Here is a 23994-nt window from a genome sequence, read left to right as displayed (position 1 = left end):
AACAAAACACTCCCGCGTATTTCTGAATGACAGTCTTATAGAAGTAATAAGGTGACTCTATATACTGAAAATTTCATATCTGCCCCTTAAATTAATTTTGTTTTTAGCTCACCTGAGCTGAAAGCTCAAATGAGCTTTTCTGATCACCCGTCTGTCTAAATTTTTTCACATTTTCGACTTCTTCAGAACCACTTGGCCAATTTCAACCAAACTTGGCACAAAGCAAGCCTGGGTGAAGGAGATTCAAGTTTGTTCAAACGAATGGCCACGCCCCTTTCAATGGGAGACAATAACAAAAATAGGGTTGGATAATTTAAAAATCCTCTTCTCAAGAACCACTGAGCCATAAAAACTGAAATTTACATGAAAGCTTCCTGACAAAGTGGAGATAGTTCAAGTTTGTAAAAAAAGGTTTAGTGATTAATTTTGATGTTTATTGAATTCTTAGTCATTACCTTTGAAAAGTTTCTGAACCACGCTGCTTGTATAATGATAGTTTTGCTCAAGCTTGTTTATTGCTAGGAGCTGCTGCTCAGGTGAACGATGTGGCCCATGGGCTTTATGTTTTATAAATGGCAGTTTTGATTGATGGAAAATCTAAAAAAAAAGAAAAAAAAAAAAAAAAAAAAAAAGAAGCTGAAACAGGAATTAATGCCTATCGAATTTCTGTAACCATTTCCCGTAAGATCTCTAAATTTCTGATATTCTACATAAGGATTATATAATACAATTGACCACAAATGTATATGCAACATTCTCAAATAGTTCGTACCTGCACCATGGTGCTAAGGACCATTACAAGACTGCGAGGAGTTCATGTTTTACAGAATGGTTTTGCCTAGCCATTTCCTACTGAATGTTGGAAACAGTGCGCGAATGACTATTTTAACGACCGGGAATTCCGACAGAAATGAAAAAAAATAAATAAATTAGGGTATGACTGCATCGCTTCACGTTGATATACTTTTCATGATGTGCTTACGCATGTATTTTCAAAAATGAAGTTTATTTCTTAAGTCTAAAACCAGAATGGTGTAATTCATATAGATTCAAATATGTCCTGGCCCTTGGGTCCAGGGTGGGGGCCGCAATAAGAATCAAGCTTTACACTGGAATATCAAAATTGGTTTAAAATCTTCTCAAGTACCATAAGAGTTCAGTGACTTGAATTGATGTAGAGACATGCGTATAAGTTTCTTTAGGACCTTGACAACTGGTCTAATGGCGAGGTCACAACAAGGGTTTGAAGCTTTACATTGGAATATATAGAAAAGCTCCTTGATAATCTTCTCAAGAACCAAAATGGTACAATTTTAAAATTGATATGCAGCATTCTCATGTAGTATAGATTCAAGTTTGTTTATATCGTGACCTCTGGCTTAGATGGGGCCACGATAAAGGGGCGTAACTGTTCATGGGAAAATCAGTGTCGGAGGTGAGTGATATGTCATAACATCCGGTCAGAGGATCTGCGGACCGTGTATGTAATGCACATCTTTGGAAAGTTGTGTCAAGCCGTTGTAGCCGTGTTGGGCCCGAACTCTGTGATACCATAAATCTATATACAGTTGTATATGGTATCACAGAGTTCGGGCCCAAAACGGGCTTAGCCCCTGAAGTTGTAGCCTTCAGAATCTGGTCAATGGCAATGTCTTATACATGTATATCGTGGGAAAGTTGTGTAAGCTGTGGGCATCAGAATCTGGTCAATGGCAATGTCTTATACATGTATATCGTGGGAAAGTTGTGTAAGCTGTGGGCTTCAGAATCTGGTCAATGGCAATGTCTTATACATGTATATCGTGGGAAAGTTGTGTAAGCTGTGGGCTTCAGAATCTGGTCTATAGATTTGTAAACCTTGATCTCGTTTTCCTTCTTTGTGCTGCCGATACTCGATAACCCGTGTATTGGTTGTGTTTTCCGCGTGCAGACGTGCGTGCGTTAAGCCTGCTGCCCTTCCTATGTCAATTTCATTGTAATACTTAATCAAATCAGGCAATCTACTAATCAGTTATTTTGCATATTTTATGCATAAGGGTATAGTTTATGGCCTGTTTATACGTTTGACTTTTCCCAAAAAATAAATAAATAAATAAACATGGTGCAAATTCAGTGATTTTTTGTCCCCGGTGAAAATGAAAATTATATTCACTCGATCTTTTTATAGAATAGGGAAAAATTAACGAAGACTGTTATTTCAAATTTCATTGCGATATTAGAGATGTAAGATCGATCGTTGACTTAAAAAACTACAGGGGTAATCTTTTTGTGATGAAGGCCCTTGATCTGATGTATCATGTTAAAGTTTGTGTTTGAAACTCTTTATATCAAGTGTCATTGCTAAAACCTAAATAGTAATGGATATATCATCCTTGTAATTAATACTTTTCAAAATTAGATAGCAATCTTGTATAAAAGTACAAAATAGATACTCTGCCCCTATTTCAATAAATTTTCTTGCACAAAAATATTCACAGTAGATATCGTTCGACTAAGTGGGGTGGTCCTTCGGATGAAACCGTATAAACCCGAGGCCCTGTGTCACAGCAGGTGTGACACGATGAAGGCCCCTCCCTGCTCAATGGCCATAAGCGCCGAGCATAGACCCAAATTTCACAGCCCTTCACCGGCAATAGAGACGTGTCCATATGAGTGAAATATTCTCGAGAGGGACGTTAAACAATATACAATCAATCAATCCTTGTTACCTGTACAACTCAAATGGTACTTAAGGAGGAATACTACATCGTCATAATGGCTGACATCATTTTGAAACTGAAAATGTAAATATCAGGAATCTAGCTTGATAATTCCGTAGGTTTACTTTTCGACTGTTGACTTTTAGTTCATGCGTTTGAGTCTAGCAGGGGTATTTAATTTTTTTTTTACATTACTTTCTACTAAAACTACATGTTTTAACTAAATAAAGTTTGAAACTTTTCAACCTTAAAATATTATTGGACGTATCCTCCACTTTCCATCCATATCATATTTTTCTTGTGTGTGTTCTTCATCCTTAATACCGAGGTAATACAGCCGGTGGAACAGACCCGCGACAAATGAGGGAGTCCGTAGGCCTTTAATTTGCGAACTTTTGATTTTACATGGATTTATACATGTACATGTTAGACCAGCCTCGTTTAAATTCTACCGAACTGAGACATAAATGGGTTTGATTGCGTCACTGTATATCCGTGCTTATCAGTAGTTTGTGATTTTTATACCCCCCGCAAACAAAGTTTGGGGGGTATACTGGAATAACTTTGTCCGTACGTTTGTCCGTAGACGCAATTTGTCCGAAGTTTATTTCTAATACTGCTGGACATATTTCATTCAAACTTTATGCACATCTTCTATATATTATGTAGTTGTGCATCTCTTATTTTTATTGAAATATTTTAACAGTTATAGAAGTTACGCACATTTTCTTTTCATTTTGGGGGTTGCGCACTTTGTCCAGAGTTTAATTCTAATACCGTTGAACAGATTTGATTCAAACTTTATTCTCATCTTATATATATAATATATCCCAAAGTACTACACAGACCATTTCCTGATTTCCATAGCAATTCCATGGATTCATTTGTATTAGATTTCAAATCATTGCAGGTCAGTTTAGAACGTACAAATGTATTATATTTTCTCATCCACATCCTGTATCTGCAATCTTGTGACTTCTCGGTAAAACATAAAGTGGCTCATGTGTGTTGAATACTTATTTGTCAGATAGTATTTATAATCTCAACTACCCCTGGCAATGGGATTCATAGTAAACTGCCTTTATTGCAGCTACTTAGAGTTGTTATACCAGTGGAAAATATTACAATAATACCAATACTTGAGCTAATGTCATTTATTTACTGACAAAATCAATGACTAAGTAAAGTTGGCATAACATAATGATCTTTAACAAAGTGAATATAAACTAAAGACTAGAAGAGTTGACCAGAAATTTGCAATCATACAGCCTAAAATGTGCCAAATAGTATTCATTGTTTATATTAAGCATATTTTTAATATTTCACATACTGCTGTACTGTAGAATATACACTTCTGCATTCACATTGATTGCCCTGTAGATAATGTGAAAATATCCAATGTGCTTGCATTAAATATTTCCCATCATCTTATATGCCCCGCGCGCGGGGGGGGGGGGGGGGGGGGGGTATTAGTCCCATTAGGACAGTTCTAGTTTTGTTTTGTTCGCCATTTGCAGAGCGTCCATTGATTGCAGGTTCACACCACCTTCGCTTTATTCAGTTCGTTATGTTTATCTGCAATATGAAAACTTGGAGGATGAATAATTAAATGATCAGGAATTGTCAACCACCTTTCTGAAGTTACATATTCCAACCGTGCAGTTAACATTAGAATTTTACAATTCATCAAGGAACTTTATCACTAAAATTACATATTGAATTTGCATTTAGTGAAAGTCAAGGATCTCTCCAGCACTAGTAGTGAAAGTCGTAGATCTCTCCAGCACTAGTAGTGAAAGTCACAGGTCTCTCCAGCACTAGTAGTGAAAGTCGTAGATCTCTCCAACACTAGTAGTGAAAGTCACAGGTCTCTCCAGCACTAGTAGTGAAAGTCGTAGATCTCTCCAGCACTAGTAGTGAAAGTCACAGGTCTCTCCAGCACTAGTAGTGAGGTTTCTGCCATTTATCTAAAGTGATGAAGCACTTTAAGATTGCGTTTTACGTCTGTTTATCACCCTATAACCCTGAAACTGTAAGATTTTTTTTATATTTAGCATGTGTTCCTTGCATGAGGTTCATTAAAATCAATGTCAGCATGGTTTTGTCTGTCCGTCTCTTTGTCACAATATAGAGCTTCCCACCGTTGCGATCGGAGTTCGTGGTTTTCCCCGGGTTCTCCCATTTCCTCCCACACCAATGACCTCTCCACGCAAATGTCTGAACTGACGGGAAGCATTAGTCTAGGTTGTAGAACTTGTTTCTAGATCCTTGACTTTCACTACTAGTACTGGAGAGACCTGTGACTTTCACTACTAGTGCTGGAGAGACCTGTGACTTTCACTACTAGTGCTGGAGAGACTTGTGACTTTCACTACTAGTGCTGAAGAAACCTATAACTTTCACTACTAGTGCTGGAGAGACCTGTGACTTTCACTACTAGTGCTGGAGAGACCTGTGACTTTCACTACTAGTGCTGGAGAGACCTGTGACTTTCACTACTAGTGCTGGAGAGACCTGTGACTTTCACTACTAGTGCTGGAGAGACTTGTGACTTTCACTACTACTGCTGGAGATACCTGTGACTTTCACTACTAGTGCTGGGGAGATTCATGACTTTCACTACTAGTGCTGGAGAGATCTACGACTTTCACTACTAGTGTTGGAGAGACCCGTGCCTTTCACTACTAGTATTGGAGAGACCTGTGACTTTCACTATTAGTGCTGGAGATATTAGTAACTTTCACTACTAGTGTTGAGAGACTTGTGACTTTCACTACTAATGCTGGAGAGATTTGTGACTTTCACTACTAGTGCTGGAGAGACTTGTGACTTTCACTATTAGTGCTGGAGATATTAGTAACTTTCACTACTAGTGCTGGAGAGATCTATGACTTTCACTACTAGGACTGGAGAGACCTGTGACTTTCACTACTAGTGCTGGAGAGACCTGTGACTTTCACTACTAGTGCTGGAGAGACCTGTGACTTTCACTACTAGTGCTGGAGAGATCTATGACTTTCACTACTAGTGCTGGAGAGACCTGTGACTTTCACTACTAGTGCTGGAGAGACCTGTGACTTTCACTACTAGTGCTGGAGAGATCTATGACTTTCACTACTAGTGCTGGAGAGACCAGTGACTTTCACTACTAGTGCTGGAGAGACTTGTGACTTTCACTACTAGTGCTGGAGAGCAGTGACTTTCACTATTAGTGTTGGAGAGACTTGTGATTTTCACTACTAGTGCTGGAGAGACCTGTGACTTTCACTATTAATGCTGGAGAGACTTGTGACTTTCACTACTAGTGCTGGAGAGACTTGTGACTTTCACTACTAGTGCTGGAGAGATCTATGACTTTCACTACTAATGGTGGAGAGACCTGTAACTTTCACTACTAGTGCTGGAGAGATCTATGACTTTCACTACTAGTGCTGGAGAGACCTGTGACTTTCACTACTAGTACTGGAGAGATCTGTGACTTTCACTACTAGTGCTGGAGAGACTCGTGACTTTCACTACTAGTGCTGGAGAGACTTTTGTCTTTCACTACTATTGTTGCGAGACCTGTGACTTTCACTACTAGTGTTGGAGAGACCTATGACTTTCACTACTAGTGCTGGAGAGACTTGTGACTTTCACTACTAGTGCTGGAGAGACTTGTGACTTTCACTACTAGTGCTGGAGAGACTTGTGACTTTCACTGCTAGTGCTGGAGATATCTATGACTTTCACTACTAGTGCTGGAGAGATCTACGACTTTCACTACTAGTGCTGGAGATACCTGTGACTTTCACTACTAGTGCTGGAGAGATCTATGACTTTCACTACTAATGTTGTAGAGACCTGTAACTTTCACTACTAATGCTGGAGAGACCTGTGACTTTCACTACTAGTGCTGGAGAGACTTGTGACTTTCACTACTAGTAGTGGACTCTTGGCGAAGACACAGTCACGCGTAACTACCTATGATAAACGTCTCAAGTTTGATGCGGGGCTGGGATTGAGAATTGAACCTGGGCCTCCCTCTGGTAGAGCGGGCGTCCTACCCATCAAACTGTTGCGACCAGTCAAAATAATTGAATTATATTGGTTGAAGTTTGTGTAAGGTCATACGTCGTGTTTCTAGCATTTTTCTAAAACTCTTTTTCAATCTCTTTGGTATGAAGAGTTCTTTTATGGTTTAAATTTTATTTTATTGTAATATTACCATACTTCGTATATTGGCCTGGTTAGCTCGGTGGTTAGATCGCTTAAATATTAATACAAGGATCCTAGGTTTGGTCTCCGATTGATATCCCCTTCTTTGCTACAATATCTTAGTAATGTCCATATATATATATATATATATATATATATATATATATATATATATTCTGTAATAAAAGATGGCTTTACATTTTCGACAGACCTGGTAATATACCCCATGTGTTTGTAGAAACAAAATAGGATGCAAGTGAATTTTACCAGATGCAATATACATGTTTGTCACTAACAATTATATATTATTGAGAAACGTCGCTTATGACCTTAAAATAACAATGGGTACCAGTCCAAACACATCGCATTGCAGTGGTTGACATTTGATTAGAAAAAAGAACAATGTAGAATGCGTGAGACGACTTGTTGCAGACAGTCCTTATTTGTATTAGGTGATGAATGACTCACCAACTCGTTTTGACGTAATTTTTTATCAGCATCATAAGTAAGTTCGTTGGTGCCACGTGGAAAAAAATAATTCATCCTACGCTCGCCATTTATAATTAATTAGTGGATAGTATCTATTAACCACCATATTAAAACTGCTTAATGAAGTTAGTCACCTGCAGCAGGTGAATTCTCAGTTTGTGTGAAAAATAATTCTCAACAGAATGCAAGACAAACAACATTTATAGAGTAACTGGTCCGCCAAGTATCTCTACCAGGACACCAATGGCGTCCGTAAAGTAAACAACATTTATAGAGTAACTGGTCCGCCAAGTATCTCTACCAGGACACCAATGGCGTCCGTAAAGTAAACAACATTTATAGAGTAACTGGTCAGCGAAGTATTTCTACCAGGACACCAATGGCGTCCGTAAAGTAAACAACATTTATAGAGTAACTGGTCCGCCAAGTATTTCTACCAGGACACCAATGGCGTCCGTAAAGCTGTATATGATGTTCGGTTTTCAAATTGTTATTTCGAATGGTTAGAATTTCAACCACGATTTATGCTTAAAGAACGTCTTTGTATTGGTGCATTTAATGTATTGACCTATTTACATATTTTTGTGTAATCAAATGATAGAAAATCCCACTTAAACCCGGCAAAACCCTTCTTCATTTGTTACGTCCAAAATCTTTTGACATGGTATGACCTATTCGACATGGTGTGTATAATATTAATGCTGATGACATTGAATCCAACACGCCTTGTACAATGCAATCATTTCATCCACAGGGTGATTTACTAACGGGGGTTCTACTGTATGGGGGTTCTACTGTAATGGTGTTCTACTGTAGGGGGTTCTACTATACGGGGGTTCTACTGTATGGGGGTTCTACTGTACGGGGGTTCTACTGTATGGGGGTTCTACTGTACGGGGGTTCTACTGTATGGGGCTTTTACTGTACGGGGGTTCTACTGTATGAGGGTTTGGATAATTCTTCGAGATATTTTCATTGATAAAGCCTTATTATCGCACTTCAGACTTCACAAGTACATGATGACGTCTTTTCATTTGTGAGCCCTATCCTAGCTATTTCAATTACGCCTGGCCAAACCATGATAACGTCATAAGAATAAATTGAATGAGCAGTTTCATTGAACTGCGTGGACGTACAAAAGTGATTATTCATCTCTCTAATCCCTATACTTACAATGGATCCCTCGCCAAGAGAGTTATGTACTGTACATGTGTGTTTCAATTTAGCTCATCTCGTTTTAGTTCAAGTCTGGGCACGCGGCCCGAAAAGACCATGGGCGACATGTGGGTCACCACCATGACTTTCCAGAAAGCAGAGAAGATGGGGATCACGATCACCATCATCATGGAAACCAGCACAGTGTTCACCATGGCAACCAGAATCATCATGACCACCACAAACACGGCCATCATCACCATGCCGACAAACATCGTGGCCACCATCATCATGGAAAGCATTAAAAAAGAATTATAGTTATTTTGATAGCACTTACATTGTATAGCTGACCGTAGGCAAGCTTCAAATTTTGAACCGAAGTCTGTTCTTGGCTGCGTTCAAGATCTTTTTTGTTATTTCGAAGCGAAAAGACACCAAACTGATATATAGCGACTTTTCGTCTCCAAATAATGAAAAGACGACTAAATCATAATATTGCTACTTTTCGCCTCAAATTAACGAAAAGACGACAAATTGTAAAATGGCACAAATCAGCCACCATACCTAGCCCCTACGATCTTGCAGTCCTTCTTAGGTTTATCAGTTCCTCTCTAGATCTGCGCGTGAGCGTGTGTGTGATGATATATTTTAATTTTGCCCCCTCCCCACTTTTTAGACTTTTGTTTTGTAATTGCAAATATAATATTTGTTGGTCATCATATCCCCCTCCCCACTTATTATGACAGTAGTAGTGAATGAGATGAAAGTTAGATACCTCACTTTGAATAAAAGATGATACAGGCCTGATAAGTCAATAACACCAATTTCATTATCACGTGGGCGAGGCGCAAACCACGGTGACGTCACTATTCATTTACCATATTACCAATAGTCAATGTTTGTAGCGAGGTGTTGACTTATCCACAAAATGTTGTAGAAAATTTAACTTTACAAGGACGCCTTTTAAGCATCAGCTACGTTATTTTGTAAATATATAAGCATTAAATGGAACGGTTAATCTATTGTAAATATAAGCTTTAAATGGAACGGTTAATGGATTGTAAATATATGCATTAAATGGTACGGTATATGTACAATAAATGATACAATTTGTATATTATATTGTAAATATACAGACATCTTCCCAAGCCAAGTGTCCGATGATAGAAAGCGAATCAGTATTTAACATTTATTTAGATATAAATAAAATGCTTATTTTTTCTTTGTTAAACCGATATGAAGGCCGCAAACTTTGCAGAAATAATGCCGCGTTGTTTATTTTTCCGGCAATGTTTTTGGCCTTTATCTGCCCTTTAACAAACCAGAGAGACTTTTTATTATTATATATACATGTATATTTTTAATATAAATACTTTTAAGTGCGTATTTATAGGTTATAGACTTTGTATGGGAAAATATGACGACCGAGTTTTTTGGCGCGTACACGGACCGAGCTTGCGAGGTCCGTTCGCGACAAAAAACGAGGTCGTCATATTTCCCATACAAAGTCTATAACCTTTTTATTATATACTTTCAATTTCATTTAGAAACTAACAATAATTTTATTTTTAACAATAACTTTATCGGTTTAACTGAGTAAAAGATGAAAAACACGAAACATTTGAAAATTAACGGCGTAGAAATTTGATTGTGACGTAATGTTTGCGGGCCGGAATGTTTCCGGGCATATATCGTGTGATATATGCCCGCAAACTTTTAAAGAAAAAAGAAGAGATGAAATTGAAAGTATATAATAAAATATAATATTGACCTGTAAGTTATTTGAACGTAACAACGGAAAGTCACGTGACCTTGACTCCATATTCGGTAATGATTTCCATATTTGGACGATAGTAGAGAGAAATAATCCAAGGACACACAATAAACTCGTGCGATAAACCATCGTATAAAATAAAAAAAAAGATATATACATGTACCAGAAAACATATTTTTCAACAATGCCACGAAATAGGTGGCGGAGTTATTGGACTGTGAATATTCACAGCGAATAGACGGCACTAAATTAAACACGGATCTAAGTAGATGGAAACAAAATGTGTCTTCAGAGCTGCAAATGACAAGTAATGGAATAAGTAGAATACACACATTGGATGTAGATATTGTGCTTAAACATTACTAACGGGTTTGCAGACAGATTTGCGTTAGCGCTTGATTCAATCTGTCTGCACATCCGTGTGTTACAACACAATAGATGTAATAAAAAATTCATTTTCCGTTGAGAAGTGTTTTGTTTAACAAATGCTAGAGTAATTTGAGAAAATAGATGGTGTATTATTAGGAATTTGTGAAAGTGCTGGTTTTCAAAACTGACCACGCTATGTCAAATTAATTATTTTTATCTTATTCTTATTGTGCTTTTCAAAGTCCAACGTAAAATCATGCTAAGCGTTCAAATTCTTACGTTGAAAATTAAAGACAAAAAGTTGTGAGAAGTCTTTGCAGCTGTGGATTCTTTATGTTAATTTCGCAGACAGAACACGGATTCCGTATATGTACCATAACTATCGACAACATGTATAATTTGTATAATGTTTCAGCGAGACTGTAAAACCTTCACAACCCGGAAAAAGGACCGCCGCCGATCTAAATACTAACACGGTATTATTCGCGCTGAAGAGCTGTAGGACTTCACGGGAAAGTCTTCTAAAGCCCCCTCTCCCCAGAAGAAGACTACTACATGTAAAATCTACACGTGGTTTAGATTGAAAATTCTATAAAGTATAGGATTTATTATAACCAGAATTAGAAAGACAAAACTACAATTCACTAATTAAAGGGAAGCATTTACTCACATAATGATAATTCAATTATAATTTTGTTTTAAATTCCAGGCGGTAAAGATGTTAGCCGTGTTGCCTACAGGCCCCGGAAATCCACATACCCTATGATCTCCGTAGATGAGGCGCTTAACATTGTATTGCAGCATTCGCAAACTCTACTTCAAGAAAAAGTGGAACTCAAAGGTAAAGATTTTACCGATATCCAGAAAGAAAAGGATTAATGGCAAGCCAAACTGAAATGAGCTCATATTTCATTTGGGTCTGTGGCTGATCAAATGTCTGTTTTTATACACACACACACACACACACACACACACACACACACACACACACACACACAGAGAGAGAGAGAGAGAGAGAGAGAGAGAGAGAGAGAGATCGATCTTATGAATGGTAAATGCATCTGTATTAGTTTGGAATTGGATACATTATATTGGAAAATATTTCTTATTGATCCTTCAATATGAACTTAATATTCTTTAATTTTACACTCATTCGTTGACTTTATATGTCCAGGTATCTGTATTAGATCTGTCTTCCGCTATTAGAAAGAGAGGGGGAGAGAGAGAATGATAGAGAAAGAAATCGACTTCTACATGAATATTGTCTGTTCCACAGTTATATAATTTTCCTTGTATTCGCTGTACCTAGAATTGAGTATTTCATCCTGACTATCTGAGGAAGCTTGGTACAGCGTTAGAGAAGAATTAGCATGTCTTACGTTGTTTTAAAATAATTCTCGTATCAGATTGTAAGCGAGTGCTAGGAACTTTACATTGGTGCAGGCCGCACAGAGAGCGGGCGTTATTAATAGAGGGGTCTTTAATATGATTTATACAAACAAAATGTTATTAAGATCCTATCCGACATATTTACTGCATCTCCAAAAATAAAGCACTTTGAAGTCATTCGATTCGTGTTTCTTTTAGTTACATCTGTATTTCATTTCCCAAATTATTACAGACAGCCAACAGAATGAACAAAAAATGTAACAAAGATTTTTTTCTGAAACAGGAAACTCTCTCTCTCTCTCTCTCTCTCTCTCTCTCTCTCTCTCTCTCTCTCCTATCCCAATCCTTTGTTACACAATGATTGTAGATATTCCTTGTTATAAATTATATTCTTCCCTATCCCTTTCTATTGAGTGTTCGGGGAAATTGCTTGTTATAAATTATATTCCTCCCTACCCTTTCTTGTAGAGTGTTCGGGGAGATTTCTGGCGGAGGACGTTTTCGCTGTGGACCCACTGCCTCCATTCCCGGCCTCCATTAAAGATGGCTACGCTGTTTTGGGTAAATTGCTACTGCATAGTAACACGTGATTACAATCCACAGTGCATGTATTATATCTCAGGTTATGTAGAGCAAACCCGAAGTTGTACTCTCATCCTCCAGAACCATAGTCATTTGCAGCGTGTAGCGCGCTAGACCGCTTTACCCTCTGCTAGTAGGCAAGATATAAAACTTGCTTTCGACCACTATGATGAAATTATGTAATTCTCGCCTGGCTGTCACACGCTAAGCGGTCATCTAGATACACCCTGCAAATGAAATGTAATTCTTGAATAAACATACATGTAACTGATATATATATATATATATATATATATATATATATATATAAGCACTAAAGTTCCAACAACACCCGATACCTCAAAGTGTCGGATCCACAACATGGATACAAGGTCAAATACAAAACATTATACAAAGCACTAAAATCTTTAGGCTTGCCAATCAATGTTAAAAGTGGAGCGAATTAGGATATGCCTTATTCGTCCAAAGAGCTGATCCAAAATAATATAATAATACATATTTATATAGCACCCTTTTCATACACTATGTACGCTCAAAGGTCATGTAGTCTGCGTTGTAAATCCGTTTGTAGATTAGTGTAGTTGTAGTGCTAGATGTATTTATATGTAGTTTTTGTTATTATTCTCTGTTGATATTGGCCACATTATGTAATTCTTTTCGTTTGTCCTGAAGAAGGGACGGGTCGTCCCGAAAATTTGACAATCTGGTTGTTCGTGTCGATGGTCATTTTAGTGCTTTGTATATATATATATATATATATATATAATTATATTTAATTATATATATATATTGACAACACTAGTAAAACGTGTTTACTAGTGTTGTAAATTTTTAAAACTTTTTGTATTCATTGCCGTACACTGTAATATATACATGTAACTGAATTTGGATATATATATATATATATAACACTAGTATAATATATATATAATATATATATATATATATATGGAATTTGATAAATGCATTATGATTGCTCTCGGAAGTGATTCAGTAGATTCAACATGGATGAATTTCTTTTATGTTCAGCTTCTGATGGTGCTGGGAACAGACTTGTTGTCGGGGATTCCACGGCGGGCTCGGTGGTAAGATAATTTACAGTATCTTGGTAAGATTTCGGGAATTTCACAGAGCGGGCTCTGTGGTCAATACAAATAGTAGGAAGGTTAACATTAAGGAATTCCACTGTGAGGCTTGGCTTTAGGAAATTCCACGGCCGTCTGTGTGGTCGACATTTATAGTACCGGGGTTAGGGAATGTGTGTGTTATGTGGTCGATATTTATAGTACGAGAGTTTCCACGGCGAGCTATGTGGTCGATATTTATAGTACGGTGGTTGGCATTTGAGAATTCCACTACGGGCTATGTGGTTGATATTTATAGTACGAGGGTTGCTTTCTGGGAATTCCACTATGTGGGTTGTGTGGTCGATATTCATAGTACGGAAATTGGCTCTAAGGAATTCCACCAGGAAGCTCATTAGTGGATATTTTTACTAGTGCAATAGTTGGCTGTTAGGGATTTCACTGTAGGCACTATGATAGATATGTATAACCCCCGAGAATTCCATAGCCATGATAGCGGACTCGGAGCTTGTATGCTGCGGGTGTATATACATGTATCGATGGACCTGTTCTTTCATATTATTCCTTTGTTGTTAGTCCGTAGGTTTAGTTTTGTATGCAATATTTAAGCCACATCTCTGACCTGATTTGACAGATACGTTGTATAAATATCAGGATAACCATTAGATTTAAGGTCAGGTGTAAAAGATCAAGATGACTGAAAAGCGATATTATGATCTGGGTACCTATAGATGTCCAAGGTCAAATACAAAACGTCAAGGTCATGGGTGTAAGAAATTTCGGAAACACCTTGTAAACAAATATTTACATTTCCTATCTTGGTTTTTTTAACAATTGCATAAAGATCTGGTATATTGGTTTCAGAGGTGAAGGTTACGAAAGAAAAACAATTCTTTGGTGTGTCTTGTGAACAAGATTTATGCTTCATTTCTCGACTAGTTAATGTTCAAGGTCAATGTAATAGGTCAACATAAATTGATGCAATATCAAATTCGTTTGTGTTCGTTAAAAGGTTTCCACTTATGCATTTGACCTCCAAACAAACAGGAACCCAGTTCCTCATAAAAATACATTTCTAAGAATTTCTTTAATAAAACCCAGGTAAGAAATGTAGCTAACATTAGGAATTTCGAAATGAGTTTATATTTTGGAAGAGGGAGTCCCCCATAAAAAGTAGAGTATACGAGTTTAATTGGAAAAACTATGAAATATTAATCGTTAAACTGCGGGTTTTCCCAGTAGAGTTATTTGTAATCAAAAGCAGTATATCTGGAGATGAAAGGTTAACACACATTTTTTCAGCTAAACGGTTGTAATTGTGAACTATTCTGTGATGTTCCAGTTGATCTGGATTGTTTCGTTAAGTATGTGGTATTTTGTAGGCCTTGCTAAATCAATGACCCGAATGAAGGAACATTGGTGCATAAGGTGCCTTTGAAAAAATATATTTGATTGACCTCTGTTGGTAGCGAGGTAGATAAGAAGGAGAGGGCGATCTAACTTTGTCCAGTCCTTTTGTAATAACATCCGGATAATAAGATATGTTCAAATTTAATGAAATAGAAATAGTAATTAAATTAAAATACGTGGTGGAAAAAAAAAATCATCTGTGCAGAATTATTTCTGTTGGTTAGGCACGGGTATCTACACAACTTTCTCGTTTTAGCCTCTACATATAATCTCTGCAGGAATATGGGCACACAAGGAACGTAAGAATTTTTTAAAATCTCATGCGATGTTGGTAGAGTGACTTTGACCTCAAGATTCAAGAGTAGACATTTATTTGGTACTCGTCTCTAGATTTTTGCTCCAGAAATCAAAACTTGTAAATGTGTGCACCCCCCTTTTTTAAAATCTAATTTTAAAAAAGGGGTGGGGATACAAGACACAGAAACCGAAATTTCACTTTTGTGAAAATGAAAACAAAATCAACCCTAGTTAAATGTATGCTGCGATATCTACTGTTTATCGCATACCGCTACACAGGTTGAAGTGATGTGTACCGGGTACATCTGTATACCGCTACACAGGTTGAAGTGATAAGTACCGGGTACATCTGTATACCGCTACACAGGTTAAAGTGATGTGTACCGGGTACATCTGTATACCGCTACACAGGTTGAAGTGATAAGTACCGGGTACATCTGTATACCGCTACACAGGTTGAAGTGATGTGTACCGGGTACATCTGTATACCGCTACACAGGTTAAAGTGATATGTACCGGGTACATCTGTATACCGCTACACAGGTTGAAGTGATAAGTACCGGGTACATCTGTATACCGCTACACAGGTTAAAGTGATGTGTACCGGGTACATCTGTATACCGCTACACAGGTTGAAGTGATAAGTACCGGGTACATCTGTATACCGCTACACAGGTTGAAGTAATGTGTACCGGGTACATCTGTATACCGCTACACAGGTTAAAGTGATGTGTACCGGGTACATCTGTATACCGCTACACAGGTTAAAGTGATGTGTACAGGGTACATCTGTATACCGCTACACAGGTTAAAGTGATGTGTACCGGGTACATCTGTATACCGCTACACAGGTTAAAGTGATGTGTACAGGGTACATCTGTATACCGCTACACAGGTTAAAGTGATATGTACCGGGTACATCTGTATACCGGTACACAGGTTAAAGTGATAAGTACCGGATACATCTGTATACCGCTACACAGGTTAAAGTGATGTGTACAGGGTACATCTGTATACCGCTACACAGGTTGAAGTGATCAGTACCGGGTACATCTGTATACCGCTACACAGGTTAAAGTGATGTGTACCGGTACATCTGTATACCGCTACACAGGTTAAAGTGATGTGTACCGGGTACATCTGTATACCGCTACACAGGTTGAAGTGATGTGTACCGGGTAGATTACTGGGGTTTCCATTCTCTGTTGGATTACCAATGTTTTGAAATTTCATTTTTCATTGAAATCAGAATTGGATTAAAATTTTAAGACAATAACTGAAATTAATTTATCACCAAGCCAATGCTTCGCTGCAGCAATTAGGTGCCTCAGTAGAAAATATAAATACATGCATCTTGCTCCACTCGATTCTTGCAATTTATCGATCATCTTTCTCTTAAAACACCACACCCCTATTCGCGGAAATTAACTGAATGAAACCGGGATTATGTGACGCTTGACCAACATCATGTTTACCTGGAAACCCCAAGCCAATAACGAGGAGTGGGTTAAAGACTGGATACATAATTTATATCACCCTTGAGTAAATTTTCAACACAATTTGACATTAGGAATTTCGTAAACTCATGTCTGTTAAGTGCGTTATGGGCGCATATTGTATCAATTAATAAAATTATGTTTGTTTCTGATGTTTGCCAGTGGTTCTCTGATAAACGATTTTTTTTTTTATCAGTAACCTATTTTTTGTGCTTATGCTTAATAAAAAGTTAATCGATTTATGGTGGGATGTATACAACGTGTCTCTCCGCGGTGGCACAAGTACACCTTGTCACCATTACTGCCTAGTCTCAATCACTCAGACGCTTGTCCGAGAAGTCGAAACGTGATGTTAACGAGACTTATGATGTGGCACCATTGTAAAGTACATTGTGTCGCTTGCAGGTTTTTGATGTACCGGAGTGGAAGCCTATTGAGTAATTTGGCGCTTAACAAATGTGAACATTCATTTGAAGTCATCCGAGATTTGAAATATCCTTATTTCCCAGCTTTATGTTTTGCTAAAATTAGCCATATTTTTGTAATTTTATGTTCGTTAACGGCAGGTATTTTTTTTCAACAAAAAAGTCATCTTTCATTATCAGTTAATTAACAAGATTTGAAAATTTCTACCAATCTTTCAAAACTACAGGTAGCGCTCTAAGCAGTTTCCGTGTGAATCACGTTCACGAACTGGCTCTACAAAACCTGTGCTGTTTAATTTACTACTTTTGCATACTTTAATTTCTTCTTCACAATAAAAATAATAAAAGAAACTCTGATTTGACCGTTTGCAACACTTTCGAATTCTTTGAACAACTTTTATCAATCATCAGATCTTACAAGCAATGATGGGTCGCAGTAGTGGTGAGGACTCTGTTTTCGGGGTTCGATCCCCCATGTCCTCGTCAAATCTTAGAACCATCACTGATAAGACATTTGACCGGTCGCGGTTGCTCAGTGGTAAGAGCGTTCGCTTCGTACCTGGAACCAGGAGGTCGTGAGTTCGAGCCCCGTTTGTGCCAGGGCTGCAATCTACAGCCAACGTCCTTTAATTCATTTACAGTCTCTAACTATAGTTATTGTAGAACCAGACACACCGTCGGGTTATTGTTCCGCTGATATCAGTGATGCGGTTTGAAGTGTCCCAAGGAGAGTCATTTTCGTTGTCGACACATTCATCTACAGCTGAAATATTCTTCACGGATTAAGTGACAATATGAATTTGATAAAGAAAAAATTGCGTTTGATATTATTGTGATGTATGAGTCAGAGTAAGTGATTATCGATCAATATCGTTTTTGATTATTATGAGACTCGTGTCCCCAGAGGCCATCCCACTTATTTCATTTTATGTATCCTGGATTTAATCAAATTGTGGTGTTCCTCATTCGGAACTGATGGAATTTATAGCGTGAATATTTTGTCTTCTCGTTTAAAAAACAAATCCTTTTTATCTAATGTTATGCCCCACAGAGGGGAATAGACCGAACCCTATTTACAAACCATCTTTACCTTTCCTCCGTGACGATTTCCACGTTAAACAAATCGAAGATTTATTTGATGTCGCCTTTGTAATGCAGTATAAGGATATACGCGACGTTTATCAATAATATAGAACTTTTCGTGATATTCCAGGTACAATTGACCTGCATCCTATCTTGTTTCTGCAAAAATAAATAAATTAATTAAAAAAAAAAGCAATTTGGGTCAGGGTGTATCACCGTATAGTTAGTCTATTTTGATACTTCCTGGTTATGGCAAGTAAAAATGTAAAGTCAGGTCACACAGACACACAGACCACACACACACACACACACACACACACACACACACACACACTACAGAAGGTTGTGTATATGAACATTACTAAGTTACTGTAGCAAAGAAGGGGGGAATCTTTGGAACAATCGGAGATCGAACTCCGTACTCTTCCATAAACTAGATAGGTTATTTAACCACTGAGCCAAGCAGGCGTATATACGAATTCATGTATTATTATCACAATATAAAATGTAATAATATATTTCGAAAATGATATAAATATAGAGGAGATGAAAATACAATTTTATAAAGAAGAAAAAATTATGTCAGAAATGTCGCGTGTGATCTTAGGATATCCACTCCTACACATGCTTGACAATTTGATAAAATGAACATTAAGGGACACATCGCATGTTTCTAAACTTTTTTAATATTTTCAGCAAAATTAATTCATTTCATGCCTAAATCTACTCTACATGTGTTTTAAACGAAACAGTTTGCTTAGTTTTCGAGTTTGAAAGCGATGAAATTCAAATCTTGCGATATGCATATTTTCTTCGATATTCTACGCGTCATTATTTGTGACGTCATATACGACCTTGAACGAGAAGAATTGAAAACAGTTGTTTACCATTTCATAAACAGATTAGATTTAATTGACAAAAAAACCAACAAAACTGTCAGTAGAGAGGATTTGGACATTTTTTTTTTCAATTTTCGAAGGAAGGTAGGGACACGACGTGAATATTTTTTGTCGGCACAAGGACTTTGTCATAAAAAAATCAGTAGAATTTGTTCCTGTACTTTTTTCAAACAAGCACTTGGACAAAGACGTAGATAAACTGCGAGAAAATGGTTCTATCGAAGCTATGCACTGTTACATATAGGTCTACGACATATGCTTTCCGTTCTGCTCACAAATTCAATACACACTCGCACCAACTGACCTTCACCTTGTAATAACATATAGGCAGAACTTGTGCTCGCGGTTTCCATTAACTGGTAGTTTTAACAAAGAAATTTAAAGATAAAAGATGATTGAACTTTCAATTATGAATAATAAAATATGATATTTCCCAACTTTGAATTGAATTATAATGCTTTCATTTTTTAAAGGAACGCGTACGTAACAACAACAGCACGCCGCGCTCCCTCTTCCTAAGTAACAACGTGTAGGTTAAAAAAAAAGATTAATAAAATTGCTTGAATAAAATAATTTAAAAGTATTGTGATTTTCACTATAAATTTGATCATTCTTATTAATTATTTTTTTTTTCGAAATGCACCCGTGACAGTAGGCCTTGTTGTCATTGATACGTAATCGTATCATAATTTAGGCCTATCTAACTTCTCCACAAATAAATTTAATAATAATTGCACTGTTTATTTTAGAAAAGCAACAACGCTAATTACAGTTGTTTAAAGAAATGGCATTACCAAATAGTGTTTAGACAGCGATCCTGTGTAAACATTATTTACTCGCAAATGCAGATTTCATACTCGCTTTCCTGATGTTTTCATTTTAAGATGGCAGTGCGTATATATAGCTCACATGCATCTCCTGAGCATCAAAGAAACATAGGTGCACAGTTATACCTCCTGAAAACAAGTTTATCTGTTATACTGAAATCAACATGTCTGTCTGAATGCCAGTCTACACGTGTCTGGGTCATCGATTTGTGACAGTAGAAACTCCTGCTTGGATTAAAGGTTGAATTTGACCTGGTATGCAATTTACTAGCACCCTGCCTCTATTTGGAGGATACCTTATAGTAATTGTCCGTCTGTCAGCACTTTCTATGGCAGGCGATAACTGAAGTTCCCTTAAAAAAAAATTCATAGATTTTACTTGGATTGACACCGATTTGTAGGATATATGTCGTTACGGAGTCATGGGACTTGGAATATTTTAATATTGATACAGGTATATGTAAGATAATTGCATTTTATATGACACACAATAAACTGAGATTACTTGAGAAGATTTTCTTAGAATTCAAATGTAATGTTCGAACAAGGAAGAGAACAACTCCTGTCGATTTTCGGATTGACGGTCTTTGTCGTTACGGAGTTATGGGACTTTAATATTACAATTATAGTTTGTAAGTTTGATAAGTTATCAAACAGAATCATTTTTTATTTTAGGATTGATTTCCCCCTCCTTTCCGATGATTTTCAGTCTTCACAGGTAACTAAATGATAATATACAACACAATGTGTCACGCATGCAAATTACTTGAAATTCTTCAAAGCAAAATCCTGCAATTTTAGGGAAATTAGGGGTAATACAAGCTTGCTATCAATCCCTAGGACCGCGTACTCAGGCTTACGGATGATTACGAGTTGTGTAAGCACGGCGCAGCATCCGAGTCTCGGGGGAGTTTTCCGATACCATGAATGGAAATTACTGACGCGCAGGATGCAATGATCTCTATGCGCGTAATGTATAACACGGAATAACACTGGATTCTCACTTCGATGCCGGGTGCTTTCCATTTAGCGTTCAGATAAACATCTTGTTCTCGGGGTTTTCGAAATCCCTATCGTCAAACATTGATGAGATTTCAATACTAACTCAGCGGAAGGTTGTAAAATCGTTGCATCGGGATTATGAAATATTTAAAATTATAGTTTTCCTCATCGGAAATATCAACGTAACAAAAATATAAGGATTTAAACCCCAGATTTATCTGATCTGTAAAATTGGACCGGGTATTCACAGTTTTCTTCATCTTTAAAATAGAAAATCATAATATAATTATATCTTTAAAACACCATCAGGCCCCAGAATCATGTTACAAACTCAGACTAAAGCCTTAGTTTCAATCATGATATTCGTTGCTTTTGAACTTAAACTCTTAATTTACAGACACTAGAAATTAGAAATTTAATATAGCAATACTGGTACTGAATAGCAATTCTATTTTGAATCATTTCATCATAATGTTCAAATTTAAATCCAGAAGCCATGATTTTGAAAAATATTAATTTTCAAATATTTTATCCAGAAGCCATGATTTTGAAAAATATGAAAACCATAGCTTACCTGAGCTGTAAAACGAGTGTATAAGAATTAGACTAGAGTTCATTGTAAACAACGAATAGGTTCTCCGTTCTATGTCCAAAAATTAGGGTATACATGTACATGTACCACCAGACGAAAATGAAGAAGCGAGCATCTTTTGCTTGCTATCAATTTCAGTGTCTCAAGGTGTGGAGCATACATGTTTTTTTTACTACAAACTTCAAAGATGATATTTCATACAATTTTCTACCAACACAACTCCTAGAAATGAATTTTCATGTGATGTTGAATCGTTTTACAGGTCCAGTGTAGCGATTTCCACGTGAAAAAAAAAACCTTTTAAGATGATAAGGATCTAGCCCTTTATAAATTCTAGTCGATCATCTAAATACAGATGTAGTTTTGAATTATTGCATCACTTCTATACATAAACGTTTTCATGAAAAAGTGAAGATAACGAACAGTGATAAATTTCATAACAAGATACTATCTTTATACTAAAGAAAAAAATCACTGCTGAAGATGTCTTACATTGTGTATATATTATGCATATATTGGTGTGACCGGCCAACACGGTATGTTTACTCCTCTTAGGCATCTGATCTCATCTCTGGTGTTTCCAGGGATCCGTGTGCCCTCTTAATTTTGTATTCTCTAGGATCACGCTTCTTTATCTTCATCTTTTCTCTTTAGATGAAACGTGTCATGTATAGTAATCATTGGCCCAATTGTTCACAAGACGGACGTTCGATGAAGGACGAAAACTGATGGCAATAGATCACGTGACCAGAATAGGGCTGTGTTTTTACATGTAATCACGCAACTGTTCATACAAGGGACATGACCTATGGGCGTCTTGTTTAATATTTAGAGGATACATTTAGAGTCCTGTAAATCCCTAATTTTTGGGTCCAACCCAACCTCCTATTGCCTCAAATGATAGAACTCTACATTCTTTATTTAATCTTAAGTTCATCTTCAGCTATGACGAGCTATACGGATCACTGATTTTCTTTAATAATCTATTTATCTCTAAATTTTGTATGACTACTTTCTTGCATTTAGTGATGTATTTAAGAAATGAATGGATTTTTTTTTTTATTTACGTTCTACTTGCATTTCGCTCGGAATTCCCAGTCGTTGAAATAAACAAGATTTTTACGCGCATTGTTCAAACCTGCAGCACATTCATGAGGAAATGGCAATCATTACAATTTGTAAAGGTATCAAAGGCAAAGTCATTGGAAATGTAAATATGATGAATGTGGTCACGTGAGGCTCATGGTACACCAGTCGTTCTGATTCTTCAATAACCTGCTTGCTCGAGATAAAACTCTTATTTGAAGTTGATGTGTTTGTTTTACGTCCCTTCCAGAATTATTCACTGATATCGGGAGTCAAGGTTGAAATCGACATGTTTACATTTCCAACTGTTTTCTCTGTGATAACCCTTTGAATCTCCAGTGTGTTAGTTTCTCCAAATACTACATCAGCATGTAAATGTTTCGCTTGCATGCAAATCAGCAACACTGGGCGGAGACTATGGAAATTAACTTGAAATTCCCTTTGTATTTCCATTTCTATTATTTTTGATATGTTGATTTTATATTTTCATTTTTATTTAAAAAATGAATATAAAGAATCACCGTCTAGTTGATTTATGTTCATGTATGTAAGACGATTAACTACAATGGCATTTTTTTGAACGGATTCGTCTTTATGGAAATTAGCAGGTTTTCCATATTAATCACTTAAACTAGACAGTGATTCCCTAAATAAGATTGCAATATTGAATATCTATGTTCATGAAAAGCATACCCCGGTATTTTTAACTAGCCTAGCTGGTTTAGCTATCTGAATTTCTAAATTATGAGCATTTGCCAGTTTGAGAATATTTTTCATGATCGTTTAAGGCTTAGTATTCAGCGTTTTAGAAATTAAAACGTAAGCGTCTGTTTTATACAACCCATTGCAGCCTAGAGGTACTGTGGCCACGGGGTTCTGTGTTAGAATCAACACAGGGGCCCCACTTCCGGTCGGCGCAGACGCTGTTGTTCAGGTAGAGGACACGATCTTGGTCAGAGAGGAGGACGGCGGCCGAACGGAACTAGAAATCAAGATCATGGAGGCCCCGACAAAAGGACAAGATATTCGGTGAGTATCTTACTATAAGGGCTTATAGAGATAAATAAGGGATCATTCTGAAGAAACTGAAGAAATTCTGTTTATACAGTATAGATTGATTTACCTGCAGGAAGAAAGG

General features: G+C 37.0%; 1 protein-coding gene across 1 annotated transcript in view; it reads left to right on the top strand.

Moving 5' to 3' along the window:
* Positions 1 to 23994, top strand: part of LOC125650731 (gephyrin-like) — a 71446-nt gene that overhangs the window by 32497 nt on the left and 14955 nt on the right. Inside the window, exons 7-11 of the mRNA XM_056166375.1 lie at positions 8627 to 8835; positions 11394 to 11524; positions 12541 to 12633; positions 13684 to 13739; positions 23707 to 23885. Of these exons, the coding sequence (XP_056022350.1) occupies positions 8627 to 8835; positions 11394 to 11524; positions 12541 to 12633; positions 13684 to 13739; positions 23707 to 23885 (668 nt within the window). The remainder of the gene's footprint in view (positions 1 to 8626; positions 8836 to 11393; positions 11525 to 12540; positions 12634 to 13683; positions 13740 to 23706; positions 23886 to 23994) is intronic.

Source organism: Ostrea edulis, chromosome 5 (assembly GCF_947568905.1).
Source record: "Ostrea edulis chromosome 5, xbOstEdul1.1, whole genome shotgun sequence".
Taxonomy (NCBI): Eukaryota; Metazoa; Mollusca; class Bivalvia; order Ostreida; family Ostreidae; genus Ostrea; species Ostrea edulis.
Note: the sequence above shows the minus strand (reverse complement) of the source record. Positions and strands in the feature narration are given on the sequence as shown.